Source organism: Sorex araneus, chromosome X, assembly GCF_027595985.1.
Source record: "Sorex araneus isolate mSorAra2 chromosome X, mSorAra2.pri, whole genome shotgun sequence".
In the NCBI taxonomy this organism is placed as follows: Eukaryota; Metazoa; Chordata; class Mammalia; order Eulipotyphla; family Soricidae; genus Sorex; species Sorex araneus.
This window is the reverse complement of record NC_073313.1, coordinates 82,286,224-82,303,180: the sequence shown is the minus strand read 5'-3', so window position 1 is coordinate 82,303,180 and position 16,957 is coordinate 82,286,224. Positions and strand designations below refer to the sequence as shown.

The window sequence follows — 16,957 nt, the reverse complement described above, 5'->3', positions numbered from 1 at the left end:
GAGTTAAACATTATCCATAAATTCATCCAAATCTGATGGAGATGAATTAACAAGACTCAAGGCCTTATAAAACTGGGAGCAACTTGGCCAAAAGAAATGTTTTATCACTTTAGGTTCTTTTCATTGATTTTGCTTTATTTGGGGATGCACCCAGTGGTGTTCATAGCTTACTTCTGGCTCTGTGCTCAAGGATCACACCTGGATGGGCTTGGGGAACCATACCTGGTGCTGGGGATTGAATCCCGGTCAGCTACAAGCAAGGCAAGTCCCTGCCTGCTATACTATCACTCAGGACCCTATCATTTTGGCTTCTTAACACTATCAAATATCTCAGGCACATCAGAGTGTAGGAGTGACTATCATCTGCGAATCACACCAGGTAAGAGACTGTCCATGATATCACACGCATCATTTCTCACACACAGAGATAAGTGATCCTAAATGAGGAAAAGGAAAATTAAGAAAAATAACCTTCAAGTCATCCCCATCCTCTTAAAGTATCCAATTCTGATACTACCTTCTTTGTCAAAAGTCATTTCGGTATACAAGGACTGAGGTAGGGGGTTCTAACTTTCCGGCTCTAAAATAAGATCATTTTTTCCACGTCAATAGTACCAAATTAACATGGAGAAAATAGAATGAAAAGGCAAAACTTTTCCATGTAAAAGAGTTCTATGTAAATATAATGTCTTTAAAAAAGTAAAACATTATGTATTCCTGCAATCTGATGGACTCGCAATCTTCAATCACTTGTTTGCATCCCATCAAATAGACATTCAAAATTCTTGAACAGGTCAAAGGGCTCCTAGTTCTGTTATTAAATACCATTAGTTACTCCTTTATAAACAATGGAGGGGCTATTGATTAATGACCAAGAATGCATTCGAGAATTAACCCATGACCTTTATGACACTGAGAGCCCTTTTAGTTCAATCCATTTGCCCTGTGCTATAAATGATCTCCTTTTATAATGACAGTAGTACGAGGTTTCCTTTTTTTTAACATGGAAGCCTGAATTTCCTCCTTACTGTAAAGGCTGTGTTTCACAGCTCTGGAAGGAGCATACAAACACTAAGCAACCACAAAAACAGATTTCCAGAGAGCAGTAAATGCCAAATGCTACCTATCCTCCGAAATGCTACCTATCACACTTTTCCAACTATGTCTATATACAGTTATACTCATCCATTCTTTCCCTCAAGAACAAGTGTTTAATAAAGTACTGCTAACAGAAGCACATGGATTTACAAGAAAAGCAGCAATTCGGGCAAGCACTTTCCTGACTGCAACCTCATGGATACTTTTGATTCTATCACCTCATCTAGGTGGCTTCTGGGGGTCAAGGCTGTATAGATGTTTAACAGGCACTATCTTCTATCATAATGTCATTTCACTCAAGAGGGTCTACTAGGACAGAGCCAACTAAAAGGACAAATACCTGACTAATGTACATCAATTGATAGGACATCAGCAGACCACTCCTTGGTTGACAAATCAGTTGCCAGCAGTAGACTTATTAGGAGGGGCTGTTAACATATCAAAGGAGGCTATGGTGTTCTGCCCACATAGGCGCAACCTGAGCTTAATTGTATTAGTTAATGCATTTTGAAAAACAAAGTTGCTCCTGAATTAATATCTCTCGGTGAGTATCGTTCATTCTTTCTTTAGCTCAGGAGAGCCTGGGACACCAGACCAATCTTCCAATAAGTACCATTCTCTTTCCACTAAAGGGATGACTCATAGGACATGCCGGTTAATTTGTTTTAGCATACCCACAGTTCTTTGCACTATAAATGCCTGGGGCATGGTTAGGTATACTAGGAGTCTGAGTAGCCATGGGAAGTATTTCCTTGGCCTGATACAGTCTATTTGCTCATGAGCAAAACAGCAAGAGGAAAACCATGGTCCTGAGAAGCAAAATCTACTTGGATTCCAATTTGTAGTCTCAAGACTACGTGCCTTCATGTTTGCGTTCCAGAAAGCTTTGCAGTTGTATCTCACAGTAATTCGATAAAGAATAAAGAAAGAAATAAAAATAAAGACTATGTCCTGTACAAACAAGCAAACAACAACAAAAATGTTGATGCAGTGAATACAAATGGGGGTGTTAAGAGTCCCAGGGATTTTTTTTTTTGTTCTCAGTCTATTTCTCGGGAGTTCTTTCCCCAACCTCAAATTTTCAATGACATTTTAGAATCAGAAAAAAAGAAACACAGAATTTTTTTTTGGTTTTATTTTGTTTGTTTTTGGGTCATATCAAGCGATGCACAGGGGTTACTCCTGGCTCTTCACTCAGGAATTACCCCTGGCGGTGCTCAGGGGACCATATGGGATGCTGGGATTAGAACCGGGGTTGCCGCGTGCAAGGCAAACACCCTACCTGCTGTGCTATCGCTCCAGCCCCCCACAGAATTTTTTCATACCTTTCAAAATAATCTTTTAGGTGGGGTCAGGGAAATGGCTCAAATGGATGGAGTGTGCACAGCATGGTGCCCTGAGCACTGCTGGATGTGGTCCCCAAACAAAAAACAACTTTCTGGGACAAAGTGATAGTATAGCAGGTAAGCTGCTTGCCTTGCATGCAGCCCACCTGGGTTCAATCCATGGTACCATGTAGAGTCCCCCAAACCCCACCACGAGTGATCCCTGAGTACAGCCAGGATTAAGGTCGAGCACCATCAGGTGTGGTCCTAATACCGAAAATAAGTAAATAAGTAAAAAAAAAAGACTTGCTTTTCTTTCTTCTTTTCCGAAGCCTTCAATTTTTCTTTTTCCAACATGTCAACAGTAAGCATTGTGATACTTCCAGGAAAAAAACAAATATTATTTTCAAAATTGTTCTACATTTCTTCACACAAATCCTATGTATCCCTTAAAAAACATTCCTTCCAAATTATAGCAATTTGAAAAATGCAAAGGTATGGAGAAAATAGAAAGGATCCATAATCTCACTCCTAAAAGCAAGCCAACAATACAGTATTGAATTTTCTCCCTGTCTCTTTCCTATGGAAATCTATATTGTCACATGGTTGAGATCTTACTTTAGCTATACCCTGTTCTCATTAACACTCTATGGTCAGCATTTCCTATGTGGTTAAAATCCTCCAAAACATCGTTTTTTATCAACTGTGTTACTGTGACAGCATATGGACAGATAATAATACAATCAGTATGGGACTCTGGGCCTGATGTCTAATTTTTTATTATTAGATGTAATGCTGCAATGAAAATCCTTGCACAGCAGTCAATATGCAGAATCTTGCTTTCTTTGAGATCCATACCAACCAGCAGAAAGACCAAATTAAATGCTTTGAGTGCACTCAAAACTTGGGACAAATGGGCCAGAACAACAGAACAGTGGGTAGGATGCTTGCCTTGGACCATATGGAATCCCCAGAATCCCATATGGTCCTCTGAGCATCACTATAAGTGATAACTAAGCACAAAGCCAGAAGTCCTGAGCACCACTGGGTGTGGCCCCCAAACCCAAACAAAACTTCAACAGGTTCCCAATTCTTGGAAGAACATACCCGTGTATGTAGCTTCCTCCTTATTTAATCCTTACTTATTCAACCTGGATTCTATCTCTGGCACCACTTATGGTTCCCCAAACCCCACCAGAAGTGATCCCTGAGAACTGAGCCAGAAATAAGCCCTGAGCATAGCCAGATGTGAGCCCCCCGAACAAACAAGCAAAAAAGAAAGAAACTTTAAAAAAATAAATAACAGGGAAAGAGCACACTTTATTTTGCATTTCTTCTTTGGAGACACCCTCATCAGGACTGTGGAAAAGAGAAAGAAGTATGTGTGTGTGTGTGTGTGTGTGTGTGTGTATGTGTGTGTGTGTGTGTTTGAGCAGGGGGCTGGGCAGGGTAAAGGTATAGCAGGCATTCTCAGCGATTTCCACCCTGCAATGTGAATTTGAGAGTGGCCACTCAGAGGCTAACAGGGCCACTCAGAAGCTAACAGAGGCTAACGTGGGAGTGATCGGGGAAGTTGTTCAAGGTTGGGGATGAAACTCAGGACCTCATAACCTGGTCAGCATGTGATATACTACTTAAGCTATCTCCCCTGCCCAAGCAACAAAATTCAATCAACCTTAAAGAATGGAATCTGAGGAATATATGATCAATTTGACATCCAATTTTGATGGCACATCTATTTGGAGAAGTTTTGTTTGTTTTTGAGTCACACCTGGTGATACTCAGGGGTTATTCCTCGTGGGCTTGGGGAACCATACAGGATGCCAAAGATACAACCCAGGCTGGCTGCATGCAAGGCAACCTTACCCAGTGAACTATCTCACCGGCTCCCTGTTTGGAGAATTTTAAAGACCTTCATCAAAAGTAGAAACTTGCCAGGTCTTTAGCAACTTCGTATGGTGGTGCACATGGCAATTATAAAAACATGTAGTTTCCAAGAAGAGTAATAAACACGGACAAAATTAAGGGCATAGAGATAGTTCAGGGAGTAAGGTACTTGCTTTGCATGTGGTTGACTTGGGTTTGATCCCCAACACCACAAATGGTCACCGGAGCACCACCAGGAGTGATCACCGAGCATAGCCAGGTATGGCCTAATACCACCACCACCACCCTGCAAAATAGTTAAGGTTGAGCAAATTCCAGAAGTTTCAACTTACCATTATAATGGTCAGGAAATAAGTTGGATATATTGGTTTTGGTTTTGGGGGCTACATTCAGCTCCGTGTGTGGGTGTCATCCCCAGCACTGCTTGTTCAAGGGATGACAAAGTGCTGAAGACCCAACCCTGGTCTCCAGGATGCAGAGCGTGTGTTCCAGTCCTTTGAACTATCTCTCTGACCCCTGTCCTTGTGTTTTAAGCTGAGTGGCCATCTCACTGCCACTGAAGTCATTACTTGCACAGAATATGAATTCTAAAGCCTTCAACTCATCAGGCTTTCACAACTGTTTGTTTTTTTTTTATTGGAGTCATGAAGTACTGGCCAGAATGAACTATGGAAAATTTTCAGTGATTTAAACCGATTTGGCTAAATCTGAAGAGTACAGTGTTTCATGCACTGGCTCAGTGAAATGACCAAAAAATGGAGTGGGGGTTGGGGAAAGAGTGTGAAGGCTGATGGGAAGGAGGGAGGAGGGGGGAATGATTTCTACTTGGCCCCTGAAGCTAGATTGGACAATTATTTCTTTTATGTGCGTTTTCAGCTAATTCAGAAAATTTCTACTATTATTCGAGTTAACAAGCCTCAGGCTCATGGGAGGGTTTTCAAAGGCCTGGCGAAAGTGTTGAGAGTTAAGAAATGATAGGAAGAAAATAGGGGGTACCATACAGACGGCTAATTAACATCTTGTAAGACCTTTCAGCAAAGCAGCTGGTCTCGTCACATGTTTAGAAGATTTGCAAAATTTTGAGAATTGAAAGGGGTCTTTAGAGAACATCGAACTCGGCCCCTCATTTTATGGATGGGAAAACTGAGACTTGGTTAATTGCCCGGGTCACAGAGTGTTTGCAGAAGAAGCAGGCTGACAATTCCATACGTGCCTGTCTCCAGCCCCACATCGCTGAATTTGCTCTTAAAATGACAAATGAAGGACGTTTTCCCTACAAAGCAATAGACATCTCTGTTTCCTTCAGATTTCAGGCCAGCATGCAAAATATTTCAGGCTAGCATGCACCAACAATTTATTGCAAGTGCTGTTAGCAACAAATCTAGTTTCACAGTTGTTCATTCATTTCGCATTTGCGATCCAGAAATATACTTGATATGGCACCTCTAATCTCCTTCATCTATTTGGGCTGTTAGACTAAACTCTGCTACTATGAAAAATAACTCCTCTCACCAAATATTTGGGGAATCTTTAGGTTATGGTCCCCAAAACATAAATTATGCCCCACTTTTACTATGTCTGTTCCCCTTTCCCAACAATTCTTTCAAAGCCCACTGAACTGCGCTAATTAGCATATTTATGAGGTAACTGATTCAGCTATGTTAATTAGCTCTTTTTTTTTCTTTTTTTCTCCTGTTTTGTAATTTCAGAACTGGCCAAAAGGGGGAGCAGCTAGCTGTCACTACAGTTTCCTAGTCTTACTCAGTGCAGGATGATTAAACAGGTATTGAAAAATGTGAAGTTGAAGAGTAAATCAAGATTTCAGTGCCTGAAAATAAAGAGATGAGTCCTAAAACTCAGAGGTTTTCAGTTTCTGATACTGAAAAGCACCTCCAAGTTTGTAACAGAAGGGTGGGGCTAAAGGAAGTGTTCCATAATTTCCATAAATTAGGGGCTGGAGAGATAGCACAGCAGACAGGGCATTTGCCTTGCATGCGGCTGACCTGGGTTCGATTTCCAGCATCCCATATGGTCCCCTGAATACCACCAGGAATAATTCCTGAGTGCAGAGCCAGGAGTAATCCCTGTGCATTGCCGGGTGTGACCCAAAAAGCAGAATTTCCCTAAATTTGAAAACACTGGGACAGTTTGGATCTTACAAACTGATCTCTATACTGTACAGTGTATTGAGACGTTCAAACAATAGAAAAATAAATGTGCTGGTTAATAAAGGACCTTAATAGGGAAGGGGGCTCCAAAGTGCCAGAGCTAGTGCTTGATTTCTGGATTTCAGTAGAAAATGGAGGTATTAAGATGGTTTCTGGTTAAAGAAGGTTCATTCCCTAAAAGCCCCCATGTCTTGTTTTTATTGAAGTGTCGTTTTCTACCTTGGAAAGAAATGCTGTCTCATAAGCACAAGATGCTAGAGGAGGATGCCTGGACTTGGCGCTTTAAATTTAGAATGGGAGGTTAGAGAAAGCATAACCCATTCCTCCTAAGTGGCCAAATCCTGTGTCCATGTGTCCCTGTGCTATTTCTCTATTAGCTTAGCCCTTCCTTCTCTAAGAGAAGTTATCTTCCTTCTCTGACCACCATCTTATTACTCTGTCCAATGTCCTCCGTCCTCTCTCCTATTCACAATGAGTCAGTTACACTTTAATCATTTCTTCGGTAATGGAGATGTAGGTCAAGGGCTGGCATTGCATGCAAGAGACCTGATTTAATCCCCAGTATCAGATTACATGATCTCCTAAGCACTGCCAGGTATCACTGTATCACTGTCATCCCATTGCTCATCGATTTGCTCGAGCAGGCACCAGTAAGTAAAGTCTCCATTGTAAGACTTGTTACTGTTTTTGGCATATTGAATATGCCACAGGTAGCTTGCCAGGCTCTGCCATGTGGGCGAGATATTCTCAGTAGCTTGCCAGGCTCTCTGAGAGAGGCGGAGGAATCAAATCCGGGTCGGCCTCGTGCAAGGCCCTACCCACTGTGCTATCGCTCCAGCCAGGTGTGGCCCCCAAACATACATACACGTGTGTGTATCGGAATAATTGTTTGCTCAAAGCCCCCCACCCTTGAACTTTGGGGAATGACAGTCCTTTATCAATATTACTCAACAACTCAACATCCCTAGATCTTTAGGTATTGCCAGCAGGTGCAAATTGTTGTTTAAATAAAGTTGTGGGTGAGGTGGGGTGGCGCAAAAAGATGGTACAGCAATTAAGGTGGTGCTATCGCTCCAGTCTTTTTCTTGATAATTACCGTACAAAATTATTTGCCTCACAAAATTTAACCTGGATAAATTATGCAATGTATCCCAATTCTGTTCTGCTCACCAAAGATATTTCAGTGACTGCTAACTCAAAAAAATGTTTTTCATCTCTACTGGCTAATTTTATTGCCTTCTGCCTATTTTCATTGGGATTCCAAAGGAACCAAATGGGAGTTTCACAATCACGTTTACGTTTTGTGATCAGTTCTGAAGCTGATAAACAAATAATGTTGAACACATTTATTGAATGTGAAGCATGGTAGGGAAGGGAAAGAAACTTTTTCTGCACTTAAAAAACATATGTTAACACTTAACTGATAAAGTTTCTCTATATGGCTTTCTTAAAACTACACATTGGAATCATACAAGGAATGCTATTAAAAAAATGGGGAATGAGAGGGGAAAGAACAGTTAAACCAGCAGGCCAGCAGGTAAGAAAAGTCACACTGGTGGGTTTCACATCCAAAAGAGACATATCGACTAGAAATGTGATGACTGGGAGGAGGTGACCTTGGAACATGGAAATAGCTTTATCCCCACTCCATTATGTTGCCATCACGACTGTGATTTCTAAGGACCAAGGATATTTTCTGAATTCTCTTAGGTTCCAAGGGGCAAATCTTTTGAAAGGGGGTATTGGGGCCACACCTAACAGTGCCGTTCCTGGTTCTGAGCTCATAAGTGATCCGTGGCAGTGCTCACGGAGCAGACGGGGTCTGGGGCTCTAACTGGGGTAAGACACAAGCAAGGCAAATTCACTAGCTCATTAGCCACGTACACTCTTTCTCTAACCCCAAGGGGGCAATTCTTAACGTTCATCATTACTCAAGTTTTCCAAGAGGAGACTCGTGATTATCTTTTTAAATCTCCTCAAAGTAAAAGAAAATACTTTGACTATTATCTTGCAAGATAAATGCCAGTGGAGAGAATACCATTCTTTTCACTAACAAAGGTGTCCACATTACCCATTTTTCACAGTTACATACACTTCACTGTTCATTACAGAATAGGTATTGAAAAGCATGGGATACTAAGCAGGATATTTAAGTATGTCAATTATTTCTACCTGGGAAAAGGAGGACATGAAATTAAGACTAAACATAATTTTGAATATGAAATGTTGGGGGGGGATAAGTGGGCAAGATAAATGGTATGCTACACAGAAACAAAAGTTAGTTCAACTACATTACAAATTAAATATGCTCTTGTGGTCTAGCCTGAGAACCTAATGAAGCCTTATTAAATCAGTTATAAGTTTCAAATGACGAATCCCAAAGCCAACATTTGAAATACAACCTATTCTTTCGCTGGGGAATGCCTTATCAGCTCTATCAAATCTAATTTAGTTCAAATTCTCACCATGGTAACGAGCCCTTTGCAGAAATACTCAAAGACATTTCACATCTCAAAATCTGCCTTGTACTTCTTCACTACACATAATGTCAAGAAAGGCATGCTTCAAAGGTACTATGTAATTAGAATGGCCTTTAAAAGAGGCACAAAGGAAATCATTCCTATTAAAATGAAATCATCTTCGTAACAATCTTCAAACTGACTGAAGAATGCCAGAGAATCCAAAGTTCTTCTGGACCCCACACCCCACATTCTTCTTTTGTAAACTCTGATAGCCACAGCATTGCTTCAGATATAACTGTAGTGTCTCTCATTTGGTTCCCATTAGCTATTTCTTTTCTACTGAAAGCAAGTGTGCATGTGAGAAGCCTGTTTGGCACGAGGTTGGAGAGAGGTTTGGTTGTGGATTTCCATGGCTACTAAGCAAAAGTCCAAGCCAAATAAAAGAGGCCAAGGAGGGAACCAGCTTAATGAAGACTATAGGCTAGTAGCTAATTCTGGGTCATGGCTACATGGAAACTCAAGGGCTGAGCTTTAATCCCGCCTGTGGTCTATGGAGCTTCTAGGAATTCTAGCTGTCTTTGGGGGGAATCCATTTTGAAATTGAATTTGAAGTCCAGCATCTGCAGAAACTCGATGATTATTTTGACTACATTTTCTGATGCCTGCTTTTTATTAGAAAGATTTTTTTAGTGACTTGCGTCAACAACATTAGTCTGTGTTCACCCAAGAAAATAACTGAAAGCATTTCAATTCAGACTTTAATCTATTTCTTGGCTCTGTGTGACCATATTTCCATAATGCCTACCATCCAGATTCTAATGCATCCAGAAAGATTCTAGCTATAAAGTTGGAGGGTTAAGTGGCTCCCAGTAGACAATGGGGGAAATCATCCTGGCAGAAATAGGGAGCGCAAAGGAGCTCCGAAGAGGCAATGGTACCAACTTCACTGTCAACTCTTCAATGAGACTGGAATTAAAAGGTTGTGTAAAATAAACTTCAGAATAAAGCAAGTAATGTAATGCCCGTTTCAGCCAATATTCCAAAACATACCATCAAACTTCTTGTAACGGGAAGCAAAGACTGCTTGCAAATGATTGCACTGCTCAGTGACAACACTTTTGAAATCATCTTTACTTTGCAGGGTGTACTTCTCTTCCATCTCTTGAGAGCAGCAGGTGTAATCCCGGGAACAGATTTTCATATGATCACCTGGAAGATAAAAAAGTAGGACAATCAATCTCTCTTATCCCCAAAGGAAGTGTGTGGGTAAGGGGAACACACTCAGTTTCATGTTGATCTGCAAGGGGCCTCCAAAAAGCTCTGTAAATCATGTATCTGCAAAAAAGGTGATTATATTAAAAACAGACTGGAGCGATAGCACAGTGGGTAGGGCGTTTGCCTTGCATGCAGCCAACCTGGGTTTGATTCCTCTGTCCCTCTCAGAGAGCCCGGCAAGCTACCGAGAGTATCCCACCCGCATGGAAGAGCCTGGCAAGCTATCCATTGCGTATTCGTTATGCCAAAAACAGTAACAAGTCTCACAATGGAGACGTTACTGGTGCCCGCTCGAGCAAATCGATGAACAATGGGACTACAGTGCTACAGTGCTACATTAAAAACATTCACCCCCTTCCCTGAAAAAGAAACGAGGCTACTCTAAAACTGATTTAAAACCACCACTGTTGGGACCCTATTCCCAGATACTGTGTTGAAAAATGTTATGGAGCTGTAGAGATAGTAGAGTAGGGAAGTTTGAGGAGTTGATACTCCAGGCAAAGAGACCATCACAAAGAATGATTTCTAAAATATGGCGCAATCAGGCTGGCAAGATTGTACAGTGGATAAGGCACTTGCCTTGCACACGGTTGACTTGGGTTCGATCCCCGGCACCTCAGATGGTCTCCTGAGCAAGTATATCTCTGAGCAAAGAGCCAGGAATAAGCCCTGAACATTGCCAGGTGTATCCAAAAGAAAATAAATTTTAAAAAATTAAAATTTAATATGGCACAGTGATAAAAATGGAGCAAATAAACAAGCAACAGTATTAGATTTGGGGAAAGCAGAAAGACACCATGAAGGCTCACAGTGGATAATTCCTACTTAGGATAAGTCACGTGAAAAGCCCAGGTCTATTATTATTCTCATTTACAGGCCTTGCTACGCACTGGCACACAGATAGAATGAAATCTGCAGTCACCCTGGTTCACTCTAGGACAGACTCCAGGTGACAGATGAGTGAGCAAGGGAGACTGAAAATCATGAGACGCACCTTGGGGAACACAGGATTGAAGGACAGACTAGAAAGTCAAGATGGGAAGAAGGGGTGGCAGACCCACAGTGAGGTGACAGAGAAATGAGAAGGAAACAACAGTATGGGGAACAGAAGAACATTCCAGAAAGAAGGTCCAGGGAGTGTTCCAGGCAGGGAAGAAGACAGCATGAAATAGAGGCCAAAGAGATAGCTCAGGGGTTAAGACATTTGCCTTGCACATGGCTGACCTCGGTTGGATCCCTGTACACAGGACGCGCCCCCCCCACCCGAGTCCTACTGGGAAAGGTCCCTGAGCACAGAACCAGGATTAAGTCCTGACCTGAACAGCACTGGGTGTGGCCCACATTCCCTGACTCTAATGGGTGCTATTAAACAATCTTCAAGATTTTTTCTTTTCTCTTTTGGGCCACATCCAGCTGTGCTCAGGGCTTACTCTGGGCTCTGCACTCAATGATCACTTCTGGCAGGCTCTGGGGGACCATGTTGGGTGTTTGGGATCGAACCCCGGAAGGCTGCATGCAAGGCAAGTGCCCTTCCCACTGTACTATCTCTCCAACCCAATTTGAAGATTTTTCTCCTCCAGCCTCTCCGTTCACATTTAATGTGGTACCCACTTTACATTATAGCACATGCATTACAGCAACTCACTGGTCCCATAGGAGACTACTGGCTCCCAGTACATGTTAGAGAGATGTAGAGTGGGAGTTTGAAAATTCCAGAGGAATGTCAGCTCCACAGCTCAACCCATTGAGTATCTCTCCCCTGCGCTCAACACATTCTCCACTTGCGGTTGGAGTGTGAGCAGTTTCGAGGGATGCTTCGTCTAAACCCCAAAGTTCCCTCTCACCATGTTCATCCTCTGTTGCAGAGCAGTGAAAATCAGGCTTAGGAGAGATCCTCCCCCCACTCCTAATGCCAGAGAAATGTGTAGTGCTACACAAAAAGAAAGTGCATGAGGTACGATTGTGTTACTCTGATAGTAAAGGGTATGGCATAGGTATCCCTTCTTAATTTTGCGCAGATGTTTTGAAGGATTCACTTTCACCACTCTTGCTCTTGCTGTCCACATTCCATAGAAGACAAAAGGGGTCTGAAAAGAATCAAAAGCTTTGGAACTCGGGAATGAGGATATTGAAGACAGATGAGCCTGTCGATGGTTAAGTATGTACAATAAATAAATGGCTGGCCAACAAAGAGCCCATCTTCCTTACAACACTAATCTTAGAGAATGAAATGGGCCGTGTACTGGCCACTGCTGAGTCTAGCTGTTGGTGCTTACAAAAAATAAGCCTTTACCTAAGCTAGACTCTGAAGTAGGTCTGTGGCAGGGACTATTTCAGATAAGATGGAGTTGGCAATTTTTCGGACTAACACTATCAACTACACACATGCAAATAATTATACACACGCGCATTCATTCTTTCTTGCGGTTAAGAAGAACTAGAAAGATCTTTCTGCCAGACTAAACCAGGTACTCACGGCCAAAGAGATAGTATAGCGGGTAAGGTGCTTGTCATGAACACAACAGACCTGGGTTTGATCCCCGGCACCACATATGGTTCCATGAACCATGCCAGGAGAACATGAGCATCACCAGGTGAGGCCCAAACGAACAAAAAAGGGATAAGCAGCATGCAGCATTAAAGAAGATTTAAAGAAAGGAAAAGGAAACAATGTTCTTTTGGCATTTAGAACAATACTTGGTTGATATCATTCTAACAAGAAAGAAAATTGACAGGGGGTGGCAGGTAATTTTTTTCAAAGGGCTGGTGCATATGATTTGCATGTCAGAGACCCAGGTTCAATCCTCAGAACCACATGATCCCACTGAGCACAAAGCTGGGAGTATCTTCTAAGCCCCAAACCAAAGGGGTGTTGCATAACAGAGTTGAAAGCTAGCAAACTGCAGAGCAAGAAAATCTGAGATCTGATAGAGAACAGACCACCAAGTAAAGGGTGCTAAAAGGGCCTGTTCGGGATGGGAGATGCAGGCTGAAAGTAGACTATAGACCGAACATGATGGCCACTTAATACCTCTACTGCAAACCACAACACCCATAAGGAGAGAGAGAGCAAAAGGGAATGCCCTGCCACAGAGGCGGGGTGGGGTAGAGGGAGGACGGGGTAGGGGTGGTTGGAGGTATGCTGGGACCATTGGTGGTAGAGAATGGGCACTGGTGGAGGGATGGGCACTCGGCCATTGTATGACTGAAACTTAAGCATGAAAGTTTCTAAGTCTGTAACTGTACCTCATGGTGATTCACTAATAAAAATTTTTTTTAAAAAGAAAATCTGAGATCTCCTTGCTGAAAGGAGAAGAGTTGAAATTCTCATGTTTTAATGGTGACACTTTTGCTACAACCCAAAACAAAACTCCATCTCCACTGGCTTGACAAATTCACAGCAGACCCTGGGTATCCAGACACACAATGAACACAGAAATACCCAGTTGCCTCATGGTTTCAGGATGGACGATTTCCCCCCACCCCCCCTCGATAGCCCTATCATTGAAAATAATCCAGGAGAACCCCACAAATACAGTGACTACTGTAGTTGTACTATATCATAACCACCAGACTTCCCCCCCAACCCTCCCACAGAGAAAAACTAATTGGAATGTGCAATATAAGAAAGTCAAGTCACCCAGGGCTACTTTCATGAGTTTTTACATGGGAGCTGCTGAGTTGAAGCAATATTACAGCAGGGAGGGCACTTGCCTTGCACATGACTGACCTTGGCTCGATCCCTGGCATCCCATATGGTCCCCCAAGCACTGCCAGGAGTAATTCCTGAGTGTAGACCCAGGAATAACCCTTGAGCATCGCTGGGTGTGGTCTAAAAACAAAAATAAGCATGTGGGGGGGAGGCATGGGGGACAGCTACTTATAAAGACAATTAGGCTAACAGACAGGCCCAAAGTACTCACAGGTGAGTTCCCAAGGGCCTACAAAAGATTTCATGGTGAGATGCATGGACTTTCCAAGGTAAAACAATTCCTAAATTTGGAAAATCATCTATGTTCACTCACATCATCTTAAGAGGGTTTCCATCTACGTACTCTACAAGCTCACTTCTTGGATTCTATCAAAATAGGCTTCCAAGGCCTATTTTCTTTTCTCTTTACCCAGTGCACATGCCTAGTGACAAGCATAAGACTGAAGCCAGAAAAAGTCCAAAGACATAAAGAAAAGCTTTCTCATTGGAAGGCGTTAGTCACGGACAGCTTCATCTGGGGGTGGGGGTAGGGGGGTGGGGTTGCATTACAGAAAAGCCCTTCAGAAATGGGTAACAAGGGTCAAGGAGAAATAACAGGGGTCAAGGTGCTTGCCTCGCATGTGCATGTAGCTGACTCTGAACGGGCCATATGGTCTCTTGAGCACTGCCTGAGCACAGACTCAGGCATAGCGTCTGAGTATAGCTCAGTGTGATCTCAGAAACAAACAACCGAAGTGAGTAATGGTAGTGCAAGTGTTACTACTGTCACTGTCTTCCCACTGTTCATTGATTTGCTCCAGCAGGCACCAGCAACATCTCCGTTGTGAGACTTGTTGTTACTGTTTTTGGCATATCGAATACGCAATGGATAGCTTGCCAGGCTCTTCCATGCGGGTGGGATACTCTCGGTAGCTTGCCGGGCTCTCTGAGAGGGACGAAGGAATCGGACCCAGTTTGGCCACGTGCAAGGCAAACGGCCTACCCGCTGTGCTATCGCTCCAGTCCGTGTTACTACTAAATTGCTGAAAGTTGAGAGCACAATTATCACTGGCAGGTAGAGAAAACCTCACAAGGGGCCCTCAGCAGAACTTTCTTGAGTTCCTACCTCAACACATGGCGGGGTGGGGGTGGGGGTGTCCATCTTTGTTTAGGTCCCACCAAACACAAAATGACAAAGAACGTACTTTTATTTTAGAGACCTTTCCATGAAAACTTTGATAGTCCAAGACCAGCTACGAATAGAGGAAGAGGGCAGACACTTGGCTAAGGTTACCACTGGCAAAGCAATCCCCCACACCCCGTTCAAAGAACCCCTCCAACAACCCACTTCTGCCCACACAGCCTGAACATGCCACTTATTCCGCCTGCATTTCTAAAAAGCATTACTTGAAAATGTAATTTGACATTCTTTGACCAAAGCCCTGCCTGAAAGACATGCGGTCCAAGACTTGTAAGTTAAATCCCAAGACATACTTCGGCTACTGGGGATTTGATGCCATAACCAGTTTTGGCTGATGAGCAAGGGGGGTGGGGCGGGAAGGGCATCTGGATGCATTTGAAAAGGGAATGATAGGTCTGCATTCTGCTAAGAAGTCAAGCAAGTCTGTTTGATTTGTAGTACTTAACTTCTACTGGAAGCACTCAAAATAGTTTTTCTGAAAAGCACACATACAGATTATTTAAAGACATTGTTTTGTCTGCACGCAACTGTTTCTGAAACACTGTGCCTGAATGAGAAATGCCTGTTCTTTCTGGAGATCTCCTTTCTAAACCTGGTGATCCTGGAAACTTCTCATTGAAGAAAGACAGCACCATTTTTCCTTTAGGCTGAAGGAGTTCAGCACAGCCCCTACAGATATGAAATATATATGGCAGAACTGGGTACATGTGGCATTTTCTGTTAGTATGTTTGGGGGGACTCTTTTGGGTTTGGGGCTCACCTGGTGATGCTCAGGGGTTGCCCCTGGCTCTGCATGAGAGAGAGAGAGAGAGAATGTCAATTTGGGAATCTCTGTGTGATGAATGAAATTGAAATTAGTCACACACACAACCCCACAAAGAAATATGATGCATAAGGCTAAGCAATCAAAATATGGGCAGAGCTGGACTAACTAATTCAACAGCTCAATTCATGATCCCCAACTAGTATTGGTCTCTTTTTCTTTTTTTTTTATTTTTTGGGGGGATGCCACACCTGGAGATGCTCAGGAGTTACCCCTGACTCTCCATACAGGAATCACTCCTGGCGGGCTTGGGGGCCATGTGGGAAGCCGGGGATCACATCTGGTCATCTGTGTGCAAGGCAAATGCCCTTCCCGCTGTACTGTTACTCCAGCCCCCTTGTCTTCTCTATTTCTATACACCCTGCCAGGGCCAGCTTCCGGCAAGGCTCTCTTTGGGTCCCTTAGAACTCTCCCGACTGCTTTCTCCTGTCATTTTCACTCTCCCCATAGCCGTCTGTCTTAGCTGGCATCTCCATCTCCCCTAACTGCACATATTATGAAACCAAAGGATTGTTTTATTTGTTGGTACTTGTTGAGAGTTCCCTGGTCTTAATTTAAAAAGCAGGTGAATGGAACGCTTTATGGTTTTCTAAGGAAGCACCCAAATTAAGTTGCTTTTTGTACATGGCCTTTGATTAGTTTTTTGCTTTGTGGGTCAGCGGCCTTCAAAAGAAAAAAGGTCCCCTCACCCTGTCCTAGGAGGCTTCGCTTAGACTCAATGAAGCGTGCTCTTAAAGCTTAACTCTATGGCACGGCAAACAAAAAAATCACTCGAAAGAGCCAAACTCTTTTTCAATTGCACCAGCTCTATGTAATTTCTCTTTAGTCTTAATATCAATGCCTGCATTTTCAAAGCGGAACAAAGACAATCACAATAAATTACTACTCAATCCAGCCTGCATGTGTATTGGTTCTTCAGAGGGGGAAGTCCTAGGAATCAATGGTTAAAGGAGCAGGCATTGAATATGAGGATCTGTCCAAGACTTTAACTGACTCGGTGGCCAATAATCTGGAGAACAGTGTTTTC

General features: G+C 42.9%; 1 protein-coding gene across 1 annotated transcript in view; it reads right to left on the bottom strand.

The window, feature by feature from the left end:
* Positions 1-16,957, bottom strand: part of GPC4 (glypican 4) — a 145,751-nt gene that overhangs the window by 37,335 nt on the left and 91,459 nt on the right. Inside the window, exon 2 of the mRNA XM_004606377.2 lies at positions 9,991-10,149. Coding sequence (XP_004606434.1) covers positions 9,991-10,149 — 159 coding nt within the window. The remainder of the gene's footprint in view (positions 1-9,990; positions 10,150-16,957) is intronic.